This window comes from Euleptes europaea, chromosome 14 (assembly GCF_029931775.1).
Source record: "Euleptes europaea isolate rEulEur1 chromosome 14, rEulEur1.hap1, whole genome shotgun sequence".
In the NCBI taxonomy this organism is placed as follows: Eukaryota; Metazoa; Chordata; class Lepidosauria; order Squamata; family Sphaerodactylidae; genus Euleptes; species Euleptes europaea.
The window spans coordinates 41650769-41669702 of NC_079325.1; the positions used below are offsets into that span (position 1 = coordinate 41650769).

General features: G+C 43.1%; 1 protein-coding gene across 1 annotated transcript in view; it reads left to right on the plus strand.

Moving 5' to 3' along the window:
- RALGPS1 (Ral GEF with PH domain and SH3 binding motif 1) overlaps positions 1–18934 on the plus strand; it is a 224457-nt gene that overhangs the window by 158300 nt on the left and 47223 nt on the right. The window contains exon 11 of the mRNA XM_056860277.1: positions 8543–8610. Coding sequence (XP_056716255.1) covers positions 8543–8610 — 68 coding nt within the window. The remainder of the gene's footprint in view (positions 1–8542; positions 8611–18934) is intronic.

The following is an 18934-nucleotide window of genomic DNA, read 5'->3' on the forward strand; positions in this document are numbered from 1 at the left end:
AGCTCAATTAATTGTTCCACCATCTTAATATATTTTAAATTATTGTTTGTGCTGAAGTAACTGTATACGTCTGCTCTTAAATGACGTGTCCCATAGTGCCTAAATCATTAAAATTAATGAAGTGCTTGAGAAATAATTTGCTGTTTGGTTCTTATTCACAGGAAGGATCTGGCTCCTTTTGGCAACTCCTTTAATTCTCTAAAAGCTTGGAATCACAAGGGAACTAGAGTTTGAGAACCACATGATTGTGAGAAAGAAAATATCCCCTCCTACACTGTCTGAACTTTGGCCAAAAATTGGCTTGAGGACGGCTTTGTAAGAATACTTGTTCTATGGGAACAAAACAAAATGTTGTTTCTTACCTCTACCATGCAAGAAATTGGGTAAACTCAAAGGGAAGGGCTCCATTAAGACAATGGAAAATAGACCACAGTAGATGATAGAAAAACATCTGGAAGGAATGATATACTTTCCTGATACTTCAACACGTTTTTTATCAGAATATGTCTGTTGTCTTGATATTGTGTTAACTAGCAGGGATAAAAAAGAAGTGTTGTAGCACCCTATAGACTAAGATTTATTGGAACATTAACCTTTGTGGGCTACAGCCTACTTCATCAGTGTCTTACACTAGGGCTAAGGAAAAAGGGAGGGGTAGTTTTCATTTGCTTAATTGTTCATCTGGTTCCAAATAGGCTTTGTCCCTCTAAAGCACTGGTTCCCAACCGGGGGTCCGTGGACCCCCAGGGGTCTGCGAGAACTAAATTAAGGTCCGTGAAACAAAGTTATAAACCCATAATAAATTAATATTTTCAATTAAAAGTTCTCTATTATAAAATATATATATTCAAATATTATTCTAAGTTTATTGTTTAACTAACAGTTATGATTAAAGTTTATTTTCAAATTCTAGAATTTTTATTTTGAACCTTGGGGTCCCTGCACCGAACAAAAAAGTCCTAGTGGTCCCTGGTCAAAAAAAGGTTGGGAACCACTGCTCTAAAGGCATTGCTTACTCCCCACCCCCAATGATATTCACATGTGCTCAAATCTGATTGGTAATGTAGCATTATGACTTCATCACATTTGGGATGGATCACTGTAAAGAAGAAGCTGCATTAACCAGCAAAAAATGGCACCAAACCAGCTGCAGGTAGAGGAGTCACTGCAGGTAGACGCATGAAACAGCCTTAAAAGAAGATGGACATTCTCATTAATTGGCTTTTAAGAAAGTATTCCCCCTCCACACACACACACACAATAAAAAGAGGCAAAATTTGGGGGCAAAATCAAAATAGGCAAACAGTTGGCAAAGCCCTAAATGGCCAAGACTGACAATATAGCCAAAACGCTAGTTATTGTAGAAGAATTGCATAGTGCCTAAGATCTGTTAAATCTTAGCTAAAACCTTGATATTGCACAAGTTTCCATGATCAGCCAAGAACCAGCCAACAGGAGGCCTGAAAATAATCCTGTAAATCCTTTCCATAAAGATAACAGTCATCTCCTTCTAGATAAATAAGCATCTGGTGTAATATGGAAAAGGGCCGTCTCCAAAGCCAAATGGGTTAAACATTCATAGCAATGAATTGACAATCACTGGGACACTCGTACAGCCATTTCCATAGACAGGATGCTCTGAATGCGGCTAAGTTATTTGTGCGCGTTTGGAGGGATTCCCAGATGGTTTGCATTGAGTTAAAAGAAGGTTTTAAAAATCTCTTTAGGAATAAGGTTCATCTCCAAACCCCTGTTAAACCGAACTGGAAGCAACATGCTGTGTTTACTATAACTTGCTTAGAATTGCATGTTTTTCTGAAGAAGTGTGCTGTAATTTTTCTAGATGTTGAAATCTAATCAATGTGGAATTTAACGGTAGACCTGAAGAAAAGCAATTCATTTACAAGGGTCATTTACTAGGGGAAATTATGCATTTTAGAATCTGAGAGGGTTCTATTGAAAGATTCTGAAGTATTGCAGTTGATATGCTTACAGTTTGTATGAAAATTGGGGAACGGATTTGCTGTGTCCTCATTTACCCATTATGGTCTCAGGTTGGGTTTGCATGTGCATGAGTTTGGTGGATTGTTATCCTGCCTTTCCTCAAAGGAGTTCAGGGTGGCTGTCATCTCATGGGGGGTGGGGAGTGATACATTGAACCCAGTGGAATCAGTGTAAGAGCAAAACCCACAAATGCTTAACACATATTGGAGCCTCAGTGGCTGGTACAATTGTCTCATTGCCCCAGCCAATTTCCATTTGTTTAGGCACCTTCTGCCACGGCAGGGCAGCCTGTGGAAGAATCAGAGTCCTTCTTTTGCCACTTCCCACTCCTGCTTGTCCCATCGCCAATTTTGCTCTTTGGGGCTTTCGAGGACAACTTTTGGACTTTCGAGTCAGTTCTCAGCCTCACTTGTCTGACACAGAGGAGTTCTCAAAACACGAGATGCCTTTCCATCACATCCTTCCAGCTTTATTCTCTTCCTTGTCCACCACCCCCACCCCGGTTCCATATATATGTTTCTTTTAAAAGACCAATCATCCCAGCCACTCAGGCTTCCTGGACCCTCCCCTGTCATGCCTGACTGTGCCAGGCTTTATAGGAACCCATGGTGGAATACACAGCTAACATAGCACCTGTTCTTCCTGGGGGAGCCAACCCTCAGAAATCCCCTGGAATAAAGGGGCTACAACCTATATCCCTACCCCAGGAGGCAAATAGTGGGAGGCAGGACAAATTTCACATGGTTCTTCCCACCTCCATTTTATCTTCACAACAATCCTGTGTGGTAGGTTAGGCTGAGAGAATGACTGGCCTGAGGTCACCCAGTACGTTTCATGGCACATGGGGATTTGAATCAGGATTTCCCTAATTCTAGTCCAGTACTCTTAACCACTGTACTACACTGGCCCATAAGGTAGATGTTATGGGCATGCACCTTTATGAAATTGTTCTGTGCAAGCCCTGTGGAATACATGAATACTGCACAATGGTGCTTGCTTGCACTGCTTTCATTTCGATGAGCAGGAAAACTTCTTAGTACAGTAGGCCCCTAATATCTATACAAGCCTTTCCTGGTAACAAGAAATTTGCTAGAAGCGTGCATTCTTTGATTCCACTTCAACTCTCATACTGAACATGCTGCAAGTTTTGGGATAGTTACAACTTATTTTGCAGCAAAAAGATAGAATGTGACCAGAGCCCACACAAAGGGGAGGGTGTTACCCTAACAGCCCATTCCTGAAAGGAGCCCCCAAAACCTCTTAGGAGGCAGCCTGACCCCGCCGCCAGCATGTGCGTGTAAAACCGTGATTACATGCACTTACGCTGGTGGCGAGGCCAGTCCTGCCGGCAGCAGAGCCCCGTGGGACCACGCCTCGCCCCTCTGCCGGTGCGGCCTCTCCGTGGCACAGGCCACGGCATAGAGAGGCCATGCCGGCGCAGGGGGGTGTTCCAGGGGCAGGCCGGGGGGAGGAACTGCCGGTTAGGTGGCTTCCTATCCCGGTTATGCCAACGCCAGGAACAGCGTTTTCAATGTTTTCTCTGTTTTCAATGGGGCTTTTAGCCCCAGTAAAACAAAAAAAGCCGTGAAACCGCTTTTTTTTATTTTACGGCTTGCGCGAATCAGCTTGGGAGGAGGTGCCGCTTCGCCTCTTCCCCACCCACTCCGCACTCCGTCATTTCAGGAATGGGCTGTAAGTAGCCAGTCTCCTTTTAAGTTGGGGAAATTATCTGGGGAGACAGAGCGAGAGGGGGTAACTGGGATCAATAACCTTTGTATACCAGGGTTGTCCCTGGTGAGAACTCTTAAATGAATAGGCAGTTGTATAACTGAAACGGGTTTTATTAAAGAAAAACAATAAAAGCAAGAAATATATCTCAAGCAATGAACACGCACACACAAAGCATACAAGAGCTGACTAAGAGAACAAGGGAAGAAGTTGGATAGTGATAGTTACCAGTCTTGAAGTGGCGTCCACAGAAAGCAGCTCCAAGGAGGAAAACAACCAGCGTTTTCAGGAGCTAAAGGAAGAGGAGGCCCACACACAGTGGGGGTGGGTGCACAGATCCAAGACACATACACACTATGAATGGCCAAAGGATATATAATTATACCCCAAAATGTATGAGGTAAACTTACAGTAGGGTTGCCAGGTCCTTCTTCGCCACCGACGGGAGGTTTTTGGGGTGGGGCCTGAGGAGGGCAGGATTTGTGGAGGGTAGAGAGTTCAATGCCCTAGAGTCCAAAGCGGCCATTTTCTCCAGGTGAACTGATCTCTATCAGCTGGAGATCAGTTGTAATAGCAGGAGATCTCCAGCTACTACCTGGAGGTTAGGAAATCAGTACAGGAGCGAAAGGATAAATGTTGGGAAAACTTGTATTAATAGCTACATAAAGCTCTAGTAACCAACAAAGTGATCTCTACAGTAGACTATCCAAATATAATACATTCACAATAGAAAAAATCTCTCTATGTACCCTATGCGGAACTAGCTGACTATCCTGAATTATGGAATAGCAGTCATGATTTTGAAGCTGATATTTTATGAATGATGAATGAACATTAAGGATAAATATTGATTACAAGTGGGACTGAGGAAGAACTTCTGTGAAGAATTCGAAACGGCCGTATCCCCTTGTATCTCTGGCTTATGCAGAGTGGACTCCTGCGTTGAACCACTTCACATGAACTTTTCCACTCCATGGAGAGACTTCTTCTATTGTGAATGTATTATATTTGGATAGTCTACTGTAGAGATCACTTTGTTGGTTACTAGAGTCTTATGTAGCTATTAATACAAGTTTTTGCACTAGAAACATTTATCCGTTCGCTCCTGTACTGATTTTCTAACCTAAGTTGTACTAGTACAGTGGTGTCTTTTTCCTTTCCACTACCTGGAGGTTGGCAACCCTAGCTTGCAGGAAAGCCAGAGACAAAGAATTGATTCCTTTACCGAGGTTCCTACAAAAGAGTAGGAGAGGCTTGATTCGTCAGAACCCAAGGGAATGCCTGGGCTATACTACTACTGATTGATTGGAGGAATGGGTGCAGATAGGGTGAGTAGTGGTCTGCTCGGAGCACTGATTAAATTGCCTTAGGGTGACACAGTGGGGATTAGCTAGCCCCATTGTCCAGCCAGGCACGCATTCAGGCCAGGGGGAAAGTTCAGCCTCCAACCGCCTTCCTGCCCAAGCTTGACACAAAAGATGGATCCCAAAACTCTCTGAGAGGCATCCATTTTGTGGGGAGCAGTGTCTTGTTCTTACGCCAGTTTTTAGCGCCCATGCCTTCGTGGCACCCTTAGCGAGAAGAGGAGTCCGACTGCTTACAAGGGGGCTATGCTGGGGTCCAGGAGGGCCTGATGTGGGCTGCAAGTCTATCATCCTGGTACAACCTGTCTGTAATTTCAGAAATAAAATAGACATATTTTATTCATTAGTCAAGAGACTGGATTACAAATCTGTACCAGACTTAGCAAGATCACATTTGGGCCCTGCGTGTGACCAATTAAGGAGAGAAGAACTACTCACTAAAATTGTTTGCAAATGTTAACTGAAGGGACATTATTAAAGCATGATTAATGCTGGAGGAGAATCTATTGTTGTGACTGTTTTAAAAGTTGAGTGTGAGCCTCTCTGTGTGATAAGGAATATCTACTTTTTAAATGGCTCCACTCTATATAAAGAAGTGTGTGTGTTAAGTGCCGTCAAGTTGCTTCCAACTCATGGCGACCCTATGAATCAGTGTCTTCAAAAATATCCTATCTTTGACAGCCTTGTTCAGATCTTGCAAATTGAGGGCTGTGGCTTCCTTTATTGAGTCAATCCATCTCTTGTTGGGTCTTCCTCTTTTCCTGCTGCCCTCAACTTTCCAGTGACTCTTGTCTTCTCATGACGTGACCAAAATACGATAGCCTCAGTGTAGTCATTTTAGCTTCTAGGGTCAGTTCAGGCTTGATTTGATCTATAACCCACTGATTTGTTTTTTGGCAGTCCACTGTATCCATAACACTCTCCTCCAACACCACATTTCAAAGGAATCTATTTTCTTCCTATCAGCTTTCTTCACTGTCCAGTTTTCACACCCATACATAGTAATAGGGGATATGATGGCATGAATTAACTTAATCTTGGTGGCCAGTGACACATCCTTACACTTCAGAATCTTTTCTAGCTCCTTCATGGCTGCCCTTCCCAGTCTCAATCTCCTTCTGATATCTTGGCTGCAGTCTCCCTTTTGGTTGATGATGAAGCCAAGGAATAGAAAGTCTTCAACAATTTCAATTTTCTCATTGTCAACCTTAAAGTTGTGTAATTTTCCTGTAGTCATTACTTTTGTGTTCTTGATGTTCGGCTGTAATGTAAAGAAGAGCCCCTTCAAAATAAACATTTGACAAAACACATTGAGATTTTTTTTAAAAAAATCCAAATTTCACCCAGCTTAGTAGCAGTGTTCTTGAACTATGTGTTAAGGATGTAAACTGCCTTTTCAGATTTTCCTGTGGGACATTATCCCACATTGTCTGGGCACTTGAGTAAACCAGATTTTGCCTTAAGACTCTTGTGGAGCCAGAGAAAGTTGCAAGTTGCATGTTTTGAGCGAACCTCTTTGTACCTATAGAATAGGTTATGTTTTTCCATGAATGTGATACACTTTCTGTTGCAGAATGTGCATGGAGGCTTGGGACAGACACAACCAGCTGCATTCTGCTGCTTTGTGGGATTTGTTAATTGTGCATCAAGAATGTTGCAACTGAGGAGCAGAATGTAGTCAAGGAACTGGGAAGTGGGCCTGTGAATATGGCTGGGTTTCATGCCATTGGAGTGACTGACTTCTCCCATGGGGGGATCATTTTAATAGATGTCACCTCATTGGAAGTATGCATAGTTCATTTTGAAGGGGTATACTGTGTTTTGATGATCTACCACTACCTGCTTCGACTTTAAAACCTGTTACAATGCAGTCATATTTCCCCTCCCATCTTTCCTTGCCTGCATTGGGCCCCACTGACTTCACAGTGGTTAAAATAATTTTCAGCAGAGTGCCAATTTGCAGCCCACTTCTGGAGGACCATAAACCAGGCATTTTAATCCAATTGGGTGGGGAGTTTTGTGAGGAATGCACATGCCAGAGACTCTCTGACTGTACATCTCAGCTCATTTCTTTGTTCGGTAAACCACATATGGACCTCACACCCAAGAGGGCAAGTTCCATTTCTATATATACGCATAAGTAACCAAGACATGCAGATTCTGCTTTCTCCAGAGCTCAGCTTAAAAACAACAAAAAACAGTTCATTTCAATTAATAACCCACTTGATCGCAAGGTATCAGGGTGGGTAGCAGCAACAGCTGTTACATAGTGAGTCTGAGTGCCACCAAGAAATGAGCTGGGAGCCACATTCCATCTTCCCTGGCCACCCACTCATTGGTTGTTGCTTAACTGCACACTTCCACAAGGGTGTGTGTGTGTGGGGGTATTCTTCTGGACTTGCTGCAAAGATTAGCCGGGGACTACATTCCATCTGAAGTCCTTTCCTTCTTTCAAGCTCCCTTGACCAAAAGGTCTCGAACAGTAAAAGGGGAGCCTTTAATTCTTTAAGGAAAATATGGTGGATAGATACTTGGCTACTGCTAGTGTTGTTCTTGGGTCCCTCTCCACCAGCAAAAAGGGGGAATCATCTGAAGTCATGCTTCTTGTATTATTTTAATCCATTGTAAACCAACTTGGACTTGAATTGATCCAAACCAGCAGGATATAAAATGTGAAAATGAATAGGTAATAATAGGTAAAATTTAAAAGAGTTGACCCTGTTTTGAAGGACTTGGAGGATATGAGAGAACAAAAGAAGGGAAAACAAGAAGGACGGCTTTCTCCATCTCCCACTTCCACCCTCTTCTATGGGTGGAACCATTCAAGCAATATATTCCTACCAGCCACAGTCAGTTGCTACATGCCCTTAAGAACAACTAGTTTTGCCAGAGGTCTCCTTGAGAAATAGGGGGAGAGTGGTGTGCCAGGGGCTGCTTCTAAGACACACCCCTTTTGCCTCTGTCTTTAGGGCCAAACATCACCCCTCAAAGGACCAAATTTAAGCCTGGGCCCACCAGTTGCTGACCATAACACCATAGGCAAACTAACAAACCCACAAGAAGGGTTGTTTTCCATACATGCCTATTACAAAGAGATTATTTTAACACGTAGTGGGTTTTATTGATATGGTTTGTATCTTTGCTGGCTAAGGCCGTAATAATAAACCTATCCATTCTTGCCTAAGGTAGAATGTAATAGTTGTTAAATTCTGTCAAATTTCTCACCAGTAATGGTCTGCATACTCTTGTAAAAATTCTACTGAGCTTCATATGGCAAGAGTTTAATACTGCCAGTGTGTATCTGTTCTGCTGAAAGAAGAAAACATCCAGGCTAAGCTAGATTTCCTGCTTTCAGCTGATAACATTTTATGTTTAACAACAAGCTGATCCTTCCACCTTCATTTAAGCTGTTTAACTCCTAATATGTCACAATTTCTGTTTTTCAGGTTGTCCTTACGCATTGAACCAGGAAACAGCTCTCCACGATTGGTATCTTCAAAGGAAGATCTTGCAGGTACCAAAAAAGACCCATATTTGAGTGTTAAAACTCTGCAACATATTATTATTCGATCTCCAGTTGTATAAACTTTCTGCTCAACATTTTCTATATCAGGACCATCCTGGTGATTCTTTTCTGCAAAGACATTCTGATGTCTTCATGCAGTCATGATCCACACCTAGACCTGTTTGTTTTGCTTTTGACAGTACCTCTCAGAGGTCAAGAAACTATTTTTAATTCTTAGTTAAGGGTCAGATTCCACACTATCCATGGGGACTTACTGAGATGACTAGCTGAGTCTGTACTTATCAACAAGCTTTTACTGGTTTTGTTTAAATCAAAAGCAATAGAATAAGATGGTTATTGAGCAAGACACTCTTGTTTAGTTCTGTAATCCCCAGGATGAAAATCAACCTCTCTGTATATCACAGTGTTTCTCAAAATGTTGGTATTCACATGTGAATATGGACAATCCTTGATTAATCTTGTGAATGCCCCCAAAATGGGTATCTATTTCTCCACTTCTCAGACATGCACAAGTGTATGCTGACAGTTGCATTTAGGTGACTTACTGTCAACATTCACTAGTATGCATGTGAGTTTTCAGGCATTCACACAATTTGTCTGGGACTATAAACATGAACCATGTTTCAGATATTTGCTGTAACACAACGTTGAGACTACCAGTAGTGAATGTTGACTGTCCCTCATGCATCTGATGAATATCTGAAAATATAGAAATAGACCAGTGAATGTTAGCAATGATCACTCAGTGATTGTCTTCATTCACAACTACCTAATTTTGGATACTCACCAGCCAACAATCTTGGGATTGTTTAAAGAGTTTTCATGGTTTGGAGGTTCACCATATTTGTTAGTTAATGTATGAAATACATTTCTGTTTCTAATGTAGATATCCATTAGGTCAGGTCTCCCCAACTACCGACCTGGATTTTCAAGGGGAGTCCAGGGTAGGTTACAATGTATTCCTTCATTATAAGTTTATCAGTACAAAAACAGCAATATGTAAAGAATGATAACTAGCTTAAACAAATAAAGGTGATAAAATGCCACCACTGACAGTACTTGCAAGTTAAAGATCATCTCAAAGAGGACCATCTTCAGCATGTAGCAAAATACCAAAAGGGGACGAAGCCTTCACTTCAGAAAGTGTTCCAGAGACACAACACTGCTGCTGAGAAGACCACACTCTTGTAACCACCTACTGTACTTCTTACTTTTTGAAGATAACATCAGCGCCCAGTCAAGACTATACGAAGGAAGGCATCCTTTGAGATACTGTGACCCTACACACTTTGAACAGAGCCCATCAACTAACTTGACAGCCAAAGTAGGGCCTACCTGCTTCCGACAGCTTGCCCCAACCAGTGATCTGGCAGCTGCAGTTTAAACTAACTGCAGTTGCTGAACATTTTTCAAAGGCAGGTCCACATGCATCATTACAGTGTCTGGGTGTCACTACAGCAGCAGTAACCATAGCCAGGTCCCTCCTTCCTAGGAAGGGCTGTACCTGGTGAACAGAACAAAGCCGGTGATAGGTGGTTCTTGGCACAGCTGCAACCTCATTACCCAAGAGCAGCGTCAGGCCTCCCCAACTACCGACCTGGATTTTCAAGGGGAGTCCAACACCACCCAACCAAGGCTTGATGTCTACCCCCAGGTCAGCCATGCTTCCAACCAAGAGCAACCCCCATCTTGTCTGGATTACAGTTCAGCTTGTGTACTCCCATCCAGTCCCAAGAACAAGTCCTGCATTTCCCACTCTCTCCCAAGAATTAGATGGAAATAAGACCGAGGGCTTGGTGTCATCGTCTTGTTGATGGCAGCAGAATCAGTACATTTTTGTGGCTTGCCCCAGTGGTTTCATGTAAATGTCAAACAATACAAGGGACAATATAGATCCTTGCAACATCCATAGTTCAGAGGCCAGGGTGGAACCAGTCCTCCCTCGGCAGTCTCATAGCACCAGTCTGTGAAACCTGCGTACCCTCCAATAGAGAATGGAGCTTCTACAAAAGGATGTCCCTCAGGCCCAGCCTGGCCATCCTATCCAGGAGGATACCATGGATGATGGTATAGAAAGCCTCTGAGAGGTCTAGTGTACTTGTATGAAATGTATAAAGCTGATTGTTATTTACTTTATAAATAATATAGATAAAGAATGTACATGGAAATTAAATGCTTACCATTGGCAGCCTTAACATGCAAGCACAGAAACTCCATTTGTAAACAGGCAAATACGTTGGAATATTATTAGAATTATGGAAAGCTCATTTTGTGTGTTGTGCTTCAGAAAGTGTGAACATTGTACTATTTTATTTCTTTAGCTACAGTGATATCGTTAGTACTAGCCAACAAGCTTTACGTCTATATAATATGCAGCACCCTGTCATTTCATGAAAACTTCGACATCCAAATTTACATTAAATCCCAGCACAAAATCATTTGTGGACAGGCAGTTCACTTGGGGAGTACTATCCAGTGAACAGCTGTTCTTATTTCAAGTTTCAGTTCCTGTTTGTAAAACGTCGGTGGCAAAGAAAGCATTCTCCAGTCTTCTTAGTAGAAATAGATTTTTCCAATCCCTAGCTGAATCAGAAACTAGCAAACAAGCTGCTCGGGTCTGTATCTATTGATTTCAAAAGTCATTGCAACAAGGCCAAGTATGCTTGCTGGTTTGGCCCCGTGTGTAGAAAACTGTCATGTTAGTCCCAAAGAGAGGGAGGGAGGCAGCCGCAGCATATCTACATCAGGAATTTTGCAAATATTGAGTTTACTTTTCTAGCCATAGGCCTTTGCGGGCTGTTTTTGCTTGAGGGAGGAGGCCATCCTGGCAGTGATTGGGTGCTCCTTCCTCATCCTTTGAAGCAGGAAACAGCCTACTCTTTCATTTTTCCAAAGCGGGGAGTACCCAGCTCTTCCACAATTCTTTTTCCTGAATCCTGCCAGAATGCACAAATTCAGAAAGCTCTGAAAGCTTCTGGGCAGCCTCCCCCCCTTTCAGTGTGCCGGTCATCTCCTTGTTATCTGCAGCCTTAAGAACTGGGGCGGGGGGGGGGGGGGAGGGCCGTCCTCGTATCTCTCCCCTCCCCCTTCTTCCTCTGCTTGGGGCTCCTTTTGCCTGCTGCTTGCAGCAGCTGCAGCCAAGTTGTTGGCTGGTTCAGCTGAAGGTTCTGGCAGAGCAGCCTCTTCAGGGAGAGAGCTCGGCTCAGTCACCACCCAGAGTGTGGAGCAAGAGGGCCCTGCTCAGCCACATGGCAAGCTGTTCTGTCTCTGCCAAGTGCTGGGGATAGGTGTCAGGCCACCCCACCTATGTGTCCAGGGAGGCCTATGTGTCCAGGGAGGAAGAAGAGATGGGGAGGGGTGCATGGCACAGAGGTAGAGCATCTGCTTGGCATTCAGAAGGTCCCAGGTTCAATCACCAGCATCTCCATATAAAGGGGCTAGGCAAGTAGGTGATGTGAAAGACCTCTGCCTGAGACCCTTGGGATCCACTGCCGGTCTGAGTACACAATAGTGACTTTGATGGACCAAGAATCTGATTCAGTAGAAGGCAGCTTCATGTGTGTTCATGAGATTTGGGGCTAGGCTGGAAGTGCCCCTCAAGGAGTAGCACCAGTGGTCTTCATCCCTTCAGTCTACCAGTTTGGATTGTCCCTCAGCCTCTGGAAGGGGGAGAAGCGATTAAAAACAAGCCAGCAGCACAAAAACAGCATTACAATATCCTTACAGCAGACCTCAGAACAGAAACAGAACTTAAAGCAGCTGAATAGGAAAACGGAACTTTAGTTAAAAGTCTGAGTAAAAAGAAAATTTTGGTCTGGTGATAAAAACAACAGCAACACTATGACAGCTGCCAGCTGAGCATTAAAAAGAGAGGACATTCCAAAGGCCAGGTGTTGTCACAGAAAACGCCCTGCCTGAATTTGCTGTCCACCTTAGAAGGCAGGGACACAGGCACAGGACTTGTGGGCTGGACAGTACGGGAGGAGATGGTCCTTCAGGTAGCCTGACCCAAGTGATTTAGGGCCTCAAAGGTGATGATGAGGAGGTTTTATCCCCTGCTTTTCTCAACCTTAAGGAGTCTCAAAGCAGCTTACAATCGCCTTCCCTTCCTCTCCCCACAACAGGTACCTAAGGTAGGTGGGGCTGAGAGAACTGTGACTGGACCAAGGTCACCCAGCAGGCTTCATGTGGAGGAGTGGGGAATCGAACCTGGTTCTCAAGATTAGAGTCCACCGCTCTTAACCACTACACCATGCAGTACTTTGAATTGTGCCCAGAAACAGCTGGGTAGGCAGTGCAGATCTTTCAGCACAGAGATGATACGATCCCTGTAACCAACCTACGACAATAGCCTGCATTTTGCACTAACTGAAGTTTTCAAAAGCTGACCACATTTTCAGAATAATTCCAGAGGAGTAGCCATGTCAGTCTGCTGTAACAAACAGAAGTCCAGTGGCACCTGAAATAAATGTTGTGAGGCTTTAAGGTGCCACTGGACGTCTGGCACATTTTAAATGCAGTTTCTGTTCTACAAGCATGGTGGATGCACTACAAAACATGCACTGCAGATAGCACCAGAAAAGGTAAGCAAGTGATCTAAACCAAAGCCACTTGTATGCCATTTAATGCCCTCTTTCTGGTTGAAACACAGAAGCAGTACATATTTGCATATTGGAAGGATGCAGTGGAGGAAAAGAACAGCAGCCATTAAAAATCATACACAAGTATAAAATATAAAAAGGTAAAAGGTAAAGGTCCCCATGTGCAAGCATTGGGTTATTCCTGACCCATGGGGTGACGTCACATCCCGACGTTTACTAGGTAGGCTTTTGTTTATGGGGTGGTTTGCCTTCCCCAGTCATCTTACCTTTACCCCCAGCAAGCTGGGTCCTCATTTTACCAACCTTGGAAAGATGGAAGGCTGAGTCAACCTTGAGCCAGCTACCTGAAACCAACTTCTGTTGGGATCGAACTCAGGTCGTGAGATCCTACATCCTACATAAAACATAAGATCCTACTATAAGTTACATTTAGAGATGTTGGACACTCTAAAACCTAATCCTTGTATTGTTTTAATTCCATTTTTTTTAATATTAGGCTTTAGATGACTGTTTTGTGGGCATCTGCTTTTTCTGTTTTCTAGCAAGCATTGGTCATGTTCTGTCCCACTGGTAAAACTGCCATTGATTTTTTAAAGGTCATTTAAGTTTCTAGGGTGTGTGTTTTTCTGCAGTTAAGAAAAAAGTCTGCCATAGACTATACCCAGGCCAACTTGAAAGAAACAAAGCAAGCTTCAGAAATTAAGTATCAGACATAGATGGCCAGGATTTTTTAAAGTTCAGTTTCTGCTTGTTGCCTGATGAAGAACTTCTGTGTTGTTTGATAAGTTCCCCTTTTCCTTTTGAAGCCAGTTTTCATCCAAGACTCTGTCATATTCATGTGCTGGCCAAAAAAGCCATCCTTTTGGCCCCAAGTGATCATGTATCTGGGTTTGGCTGGGACACTTTGGCACAGGTACATTCCAGTCCCAGTCACCACATGGGAAACTGCCAGGGATCAGTTCTTCTTCATGGCATTGCTTCAGTGCCTCCTTTTCAGAGTTGTTTCCAGTGCACATTGCAAAGACTGGGACTGGAGGTGATACTAAAAACTGATGTTCAGTGAAGTATAACCGTAACAGAGAAACCAAATGCCATTTGACCAGCAGTGGCTTGATGCATTTGGACCAACACAAACATCTTAGTGTTAACAGCACCTATCAGGAAAGCAGGAGCTCTCAGTGAGCCATAAATATTTAAATTGTTCTTTCCTTGGGGCCTTAGACAGTTTTTGCATGAAAAAATCAATGCTGTTGCATTGATTTACCCTCCAGTGTAAATGTAGCCATGCTGATGTGCAAGTACTCATACCATTGTAGCTTGCTCGGTAAATTTAGTCAGGCATGCTCTAGGAATATTGATTGATGTATGTTTAGCAAATGTTCATTCAAGCCCAAGGAGGCTGAAATTGTGTATAAAATTACCCCAAATTCCTTATTTTCAAGGATTCTCCCAGAGGATTAGGATTACAGCTGGGGTTTTGACGAAAGGGTCCATAGCTCAGTAGTAGAGCATCTGCTTGGCATGCAGAAGGTCCCAGGTTTAATCCCCAGCATCTCCAGTTAAAGGGACTAGGCAAGTAAGTGATGTGAGAGATCTCTGCCTGAGACCCTGGAGAGCCGCTGCCAGTCTGAGTAGACAATACTGACTTTGATGGACCAAGGATCTGATTCAGCATAAGGCAGCTTCATGTGTTCATGTGTATCCTGCAAGGTCACAGCGCCCAACCATTCATTTGTAATGAAAAGGTTCAAAGGAGACACTCAGGCTTGAACCTGATAAAGGTGGTGACACACCCTTTATCGGTTTTCTCTATCCTTTGGGGACTGCTATTCATGAGCCCCCTTTTAGGGATTCAAGCCCCCCATTCCTTATATTTACAACCAGCATGGGATTAAAATAATGGAGGAGTTGCATTATTCCCAATTTCATGTTCAATATTTGCTCCTGAACTTCTATTCAGCCAGCGTGGTGTAGTGTTTAGGAGTGGCGGACTCTAATCTGGTGAACCAGGTTTGTTTTCCCACTCCCCATGAGCCTGCTGGGTGACCTTGGGCTAGTCACAGTTCTCTCAGAACTCTCTCAGCCCCACCTACCTCACAAGGTGTCTGTTGTGAGAAAGGGAAGGTGATTGTAAGCTGCTTTGAGACTCCTTAAGTGTAGAGAAGATTGGGGGTATAAAAACCAACTCTTTCTTCTTCTTCATAATCTATGTGTAACCAGTCCTTACTCCCTGTAAGTGCCAGTTGCCTGAAGTGTCCAAATTAACTCTGCTGTGTATCCAGTTTCTAAGGTATGGATGGAAAAGAGAGATGTAGCTATGCCCAGAATTTCAAATTCAGAAATTCATTTTGAAACATGAGAGAGAGAGTATAAATAATCTCTAAACGAGACTAAACAAATCAGGACATGCAAACTGATGCAAAAGCTATTATTCTTAAGGCAGTTTCTAAGCTGTCATTGCTGTGCAGGCTTTGCGTTTTACCATGTTGACAGGAGTTAATTGAGTTAAAAGTGCTTCTGCTAGATTCGGAGAAGCTCACTTGACACCTAGAGAGGGTTTTGTATTATCTTCAATGCAATCTTAATTACACTTTCCTGGGAGTCAGCCCCAATGAATAGACCTGCTTAGGATGGCAGCGCTAGTCTCTTAACATAATGAAAACCATCTAAGCATATTTCTTTGCAAGAAAATGATTTGTTGATTAGATATTGTACACATCATTGGTTTTAGTAAATGCCGTATGTCTGCCCTGGTTATTTTTGCTTCTTTACAATTGTGGATTGCTTTTAGATTGTCATAATTAAATCAGAGCAATACAGTGGTAAATTATGTATGGTGTACTACAAAAACAACAAAGTATATTGTGGATATGTGGGTTTCCCCCCCCCCATTAACCCCTCTCTTTTTTGAGTGTGAGATCATTTATTTATTTTTTCAAATGTTTACAAAATTATAACAACAAACACAACTAGAACAAACAAACAAACAAACAATGTGGTATAAAGTTTTGTGAACTAGAGATGACTGGTATAACCCCTAGTTTGCTATTTAAAACAAATTTTAAATAAACCAGTGAGGGAAGAACATTTGAGCTAGATATAAAGCAGGTGCATTTTCATAGATGTATACAGATTCCTTAGCCATGCCTCCTCAGAAGAATTAATCCAGTGGGGTAGATGTGTCTGTTGTAGAAAAATGAAATAGAAATCCAGGAGCTCCTGAAAGACTAGCAAACTTTATTCCAGCATAAATCTTTGTGAGTCAGAGCTGACTTCGTCAGAGGTATGAAGTCATACATCTAATGAAATGAATTCTGACTTGTGAAAACTTAATGGGGAATAAAGTGTATTAATTTTTCAGGTACCACAAGACTTCAGCTGGACAGAATTAAGTTTTCCTTTGTAGATCAGTCTAGGAGACAGCAAGAGTGAATTATCTGTGAGGTTCTCCAGCCAACCTCGGCAATCCCAAAAAGTCACTCGCTCAGACAGGCAGGTCTAAAGCAGGTAAACATTTATTCAGGAGCCGCAGGTACAGCATAAGCAATCCACAGGTTCAAAGCTGCTAATGACCATCCATTCTACAAAGCATAACTTTAAACACAAAGCAAACCCAGGTGCAAGATCAAGCAGGCCTGGGAATTGGGAGATAACAGTGCCTGGTGGGAAGCAGGGAGTGAGAAAGCCATAATACTGAAGTTGCCTGTTTGCGACTCAAGGTCAGAGCAGGGGGGAAGGCAGGGAGTGGGGATAGTTTGAACAGCTCAGGGAAACAAAACGGAAAGACGCTCTTGAACAGAAATGGGCCTAACTCATGTAAAGAGCCTGCCTGGACCACATGACTCCTGACTCCTGACATTATCTGGTGATAGATTCAAATAAATAAGGTTATACCCAAAAGGGCTGGAACATTTTGACATAATAAAAAATTTCCTATCAACTGTTGAGGTTCTTTCCCCTCCTGTTTTCTGCTTTTACACCTGCGGTCTCCAGACTTTTTTATGCCTGTGGGCACCTTTGGAATTATGACAAAGAGCAGTGGGCTTAATCACAAAATGGCTGCCACAGGAGGCGGAGCCAATCAGAAAATGGCTGCAACAGCAGGTGGAGCCAATCACAGAATGTCAGAGATCGAGGTTATATACAAATCTAATAGTAACTCCTCAATGTTTCAGGCAGAAGCTCTATTTAATATGATGCCTTTTAATCTGCATACCCAATCAGAAGCCCTGCTGGGGGAAAGCCCCACTTAGCCCCACCCACTTTCTAACAGCACTTGTTGAGTTCCAGGAAAGGTGTCAGCGGGTTCCACGGTGCCCATGGGTAGCATCCCTATCTTCCACAATAGCAATCTTCAAGCAAGGCTGGTCTTAGTGGTCTTTGAAAATACCCTTGCCAACAGAGTTTCCATCGGAAATCTCGCTCTAGCATGCAGTTTTGACAGACCACTTAACTTGCTTTTGTTCCTTGCCCAGCTGGATAGCTCTAATCTGCTGCCAATTAGACAATGAGTGCCACCAGCTTTTTTTTTAATGCCCACTAAATGACCAGGACTTACAGGACTACAAAAATGTTGCTAAATTGAATCCAGGACTAGACATGTATGTAACATTCTTGTAACAAGTGGAATTAGCAGAATTGCTTGTGTGGTGTGACACTGAGGCTAACTAATTAAACAGAAAGTATCAGAATACTGTTGCTCCAGTAGTCACAGCCTTTAATGTATTCATGACCATCACACATTTTATATATCAAGCCTTCTCCCAAGTTGATGCTGAAAATCATCTGTGCCATGGGGCTTATCTCCAACTTTGAGTGAAAAAAAATCACTTGCTGCTGAAAATGAAAAAAAAAGAATGGAAAACATTGCTTACCCCCTCCCAGGTTTCTTGATTGCCTCTACGTTTTGGATTATAGATTTGCAACGTAGTGGGATCAGCGTGTCACTTTGACAACAGGGATGTTGGCGTTTTCAGCTCTGTGAAATTCTGCTCGGAGTCAGCCAAGTTACAGTCCTCAGAAAGACGGGTGTTCAGTGGAGAGGATTATTCAGAAAACATTCTGCCTCTATCAGTTGTCATGGTATTCGATGTTTAAAAGGGTAAAGGTAGTACCCTGTGCAAGCACCAGGTCATTCCTGACCCATGGGGTGACGTCACATCCCAATGTTTACTAGGCAGACTATGTTGACGGGGTGGTTTGCCATTGCCTTCTCTAGTCATCTACACTTTACCCCCAGCAAGCTGGGTACTCATTTTACCGACCTCGGAAGGATGGAAGACTGAGTCAACCTTGAGCCGGCTACCTGAAACCAACTCAGGTCATGAGCAGAGCTTGGACTGCAGTACTGCAGCTTACTACTCTGCACCCCAGGGCTCATATTCAATGTTAAGGAGGTACAATATCCCCCCCCCCAGTATTTGCTCCTCCACTACTCTAGGGGGCATCCTGGTCTTCTATGTATTCTTGCTGCTCACTCTGCAGAAGACAGGGACCCTGCAGTGAGCTAGGAAGACACTACAGTGACAGACTCTGATAACAATAGAAAAGAGCAAGAGTCCAGTAGCACCTTAAAAACTAACACAATTTCTGGCAGGCTGTGAGCTTTCGTGAGTCACAGCTCACTTCTTCAGATATTCTTCAGACTGGTAATGCATTGGCCATGGATTCAAATAACAGTGCTTCCCTGCCAACACACACATCCTCTGCTT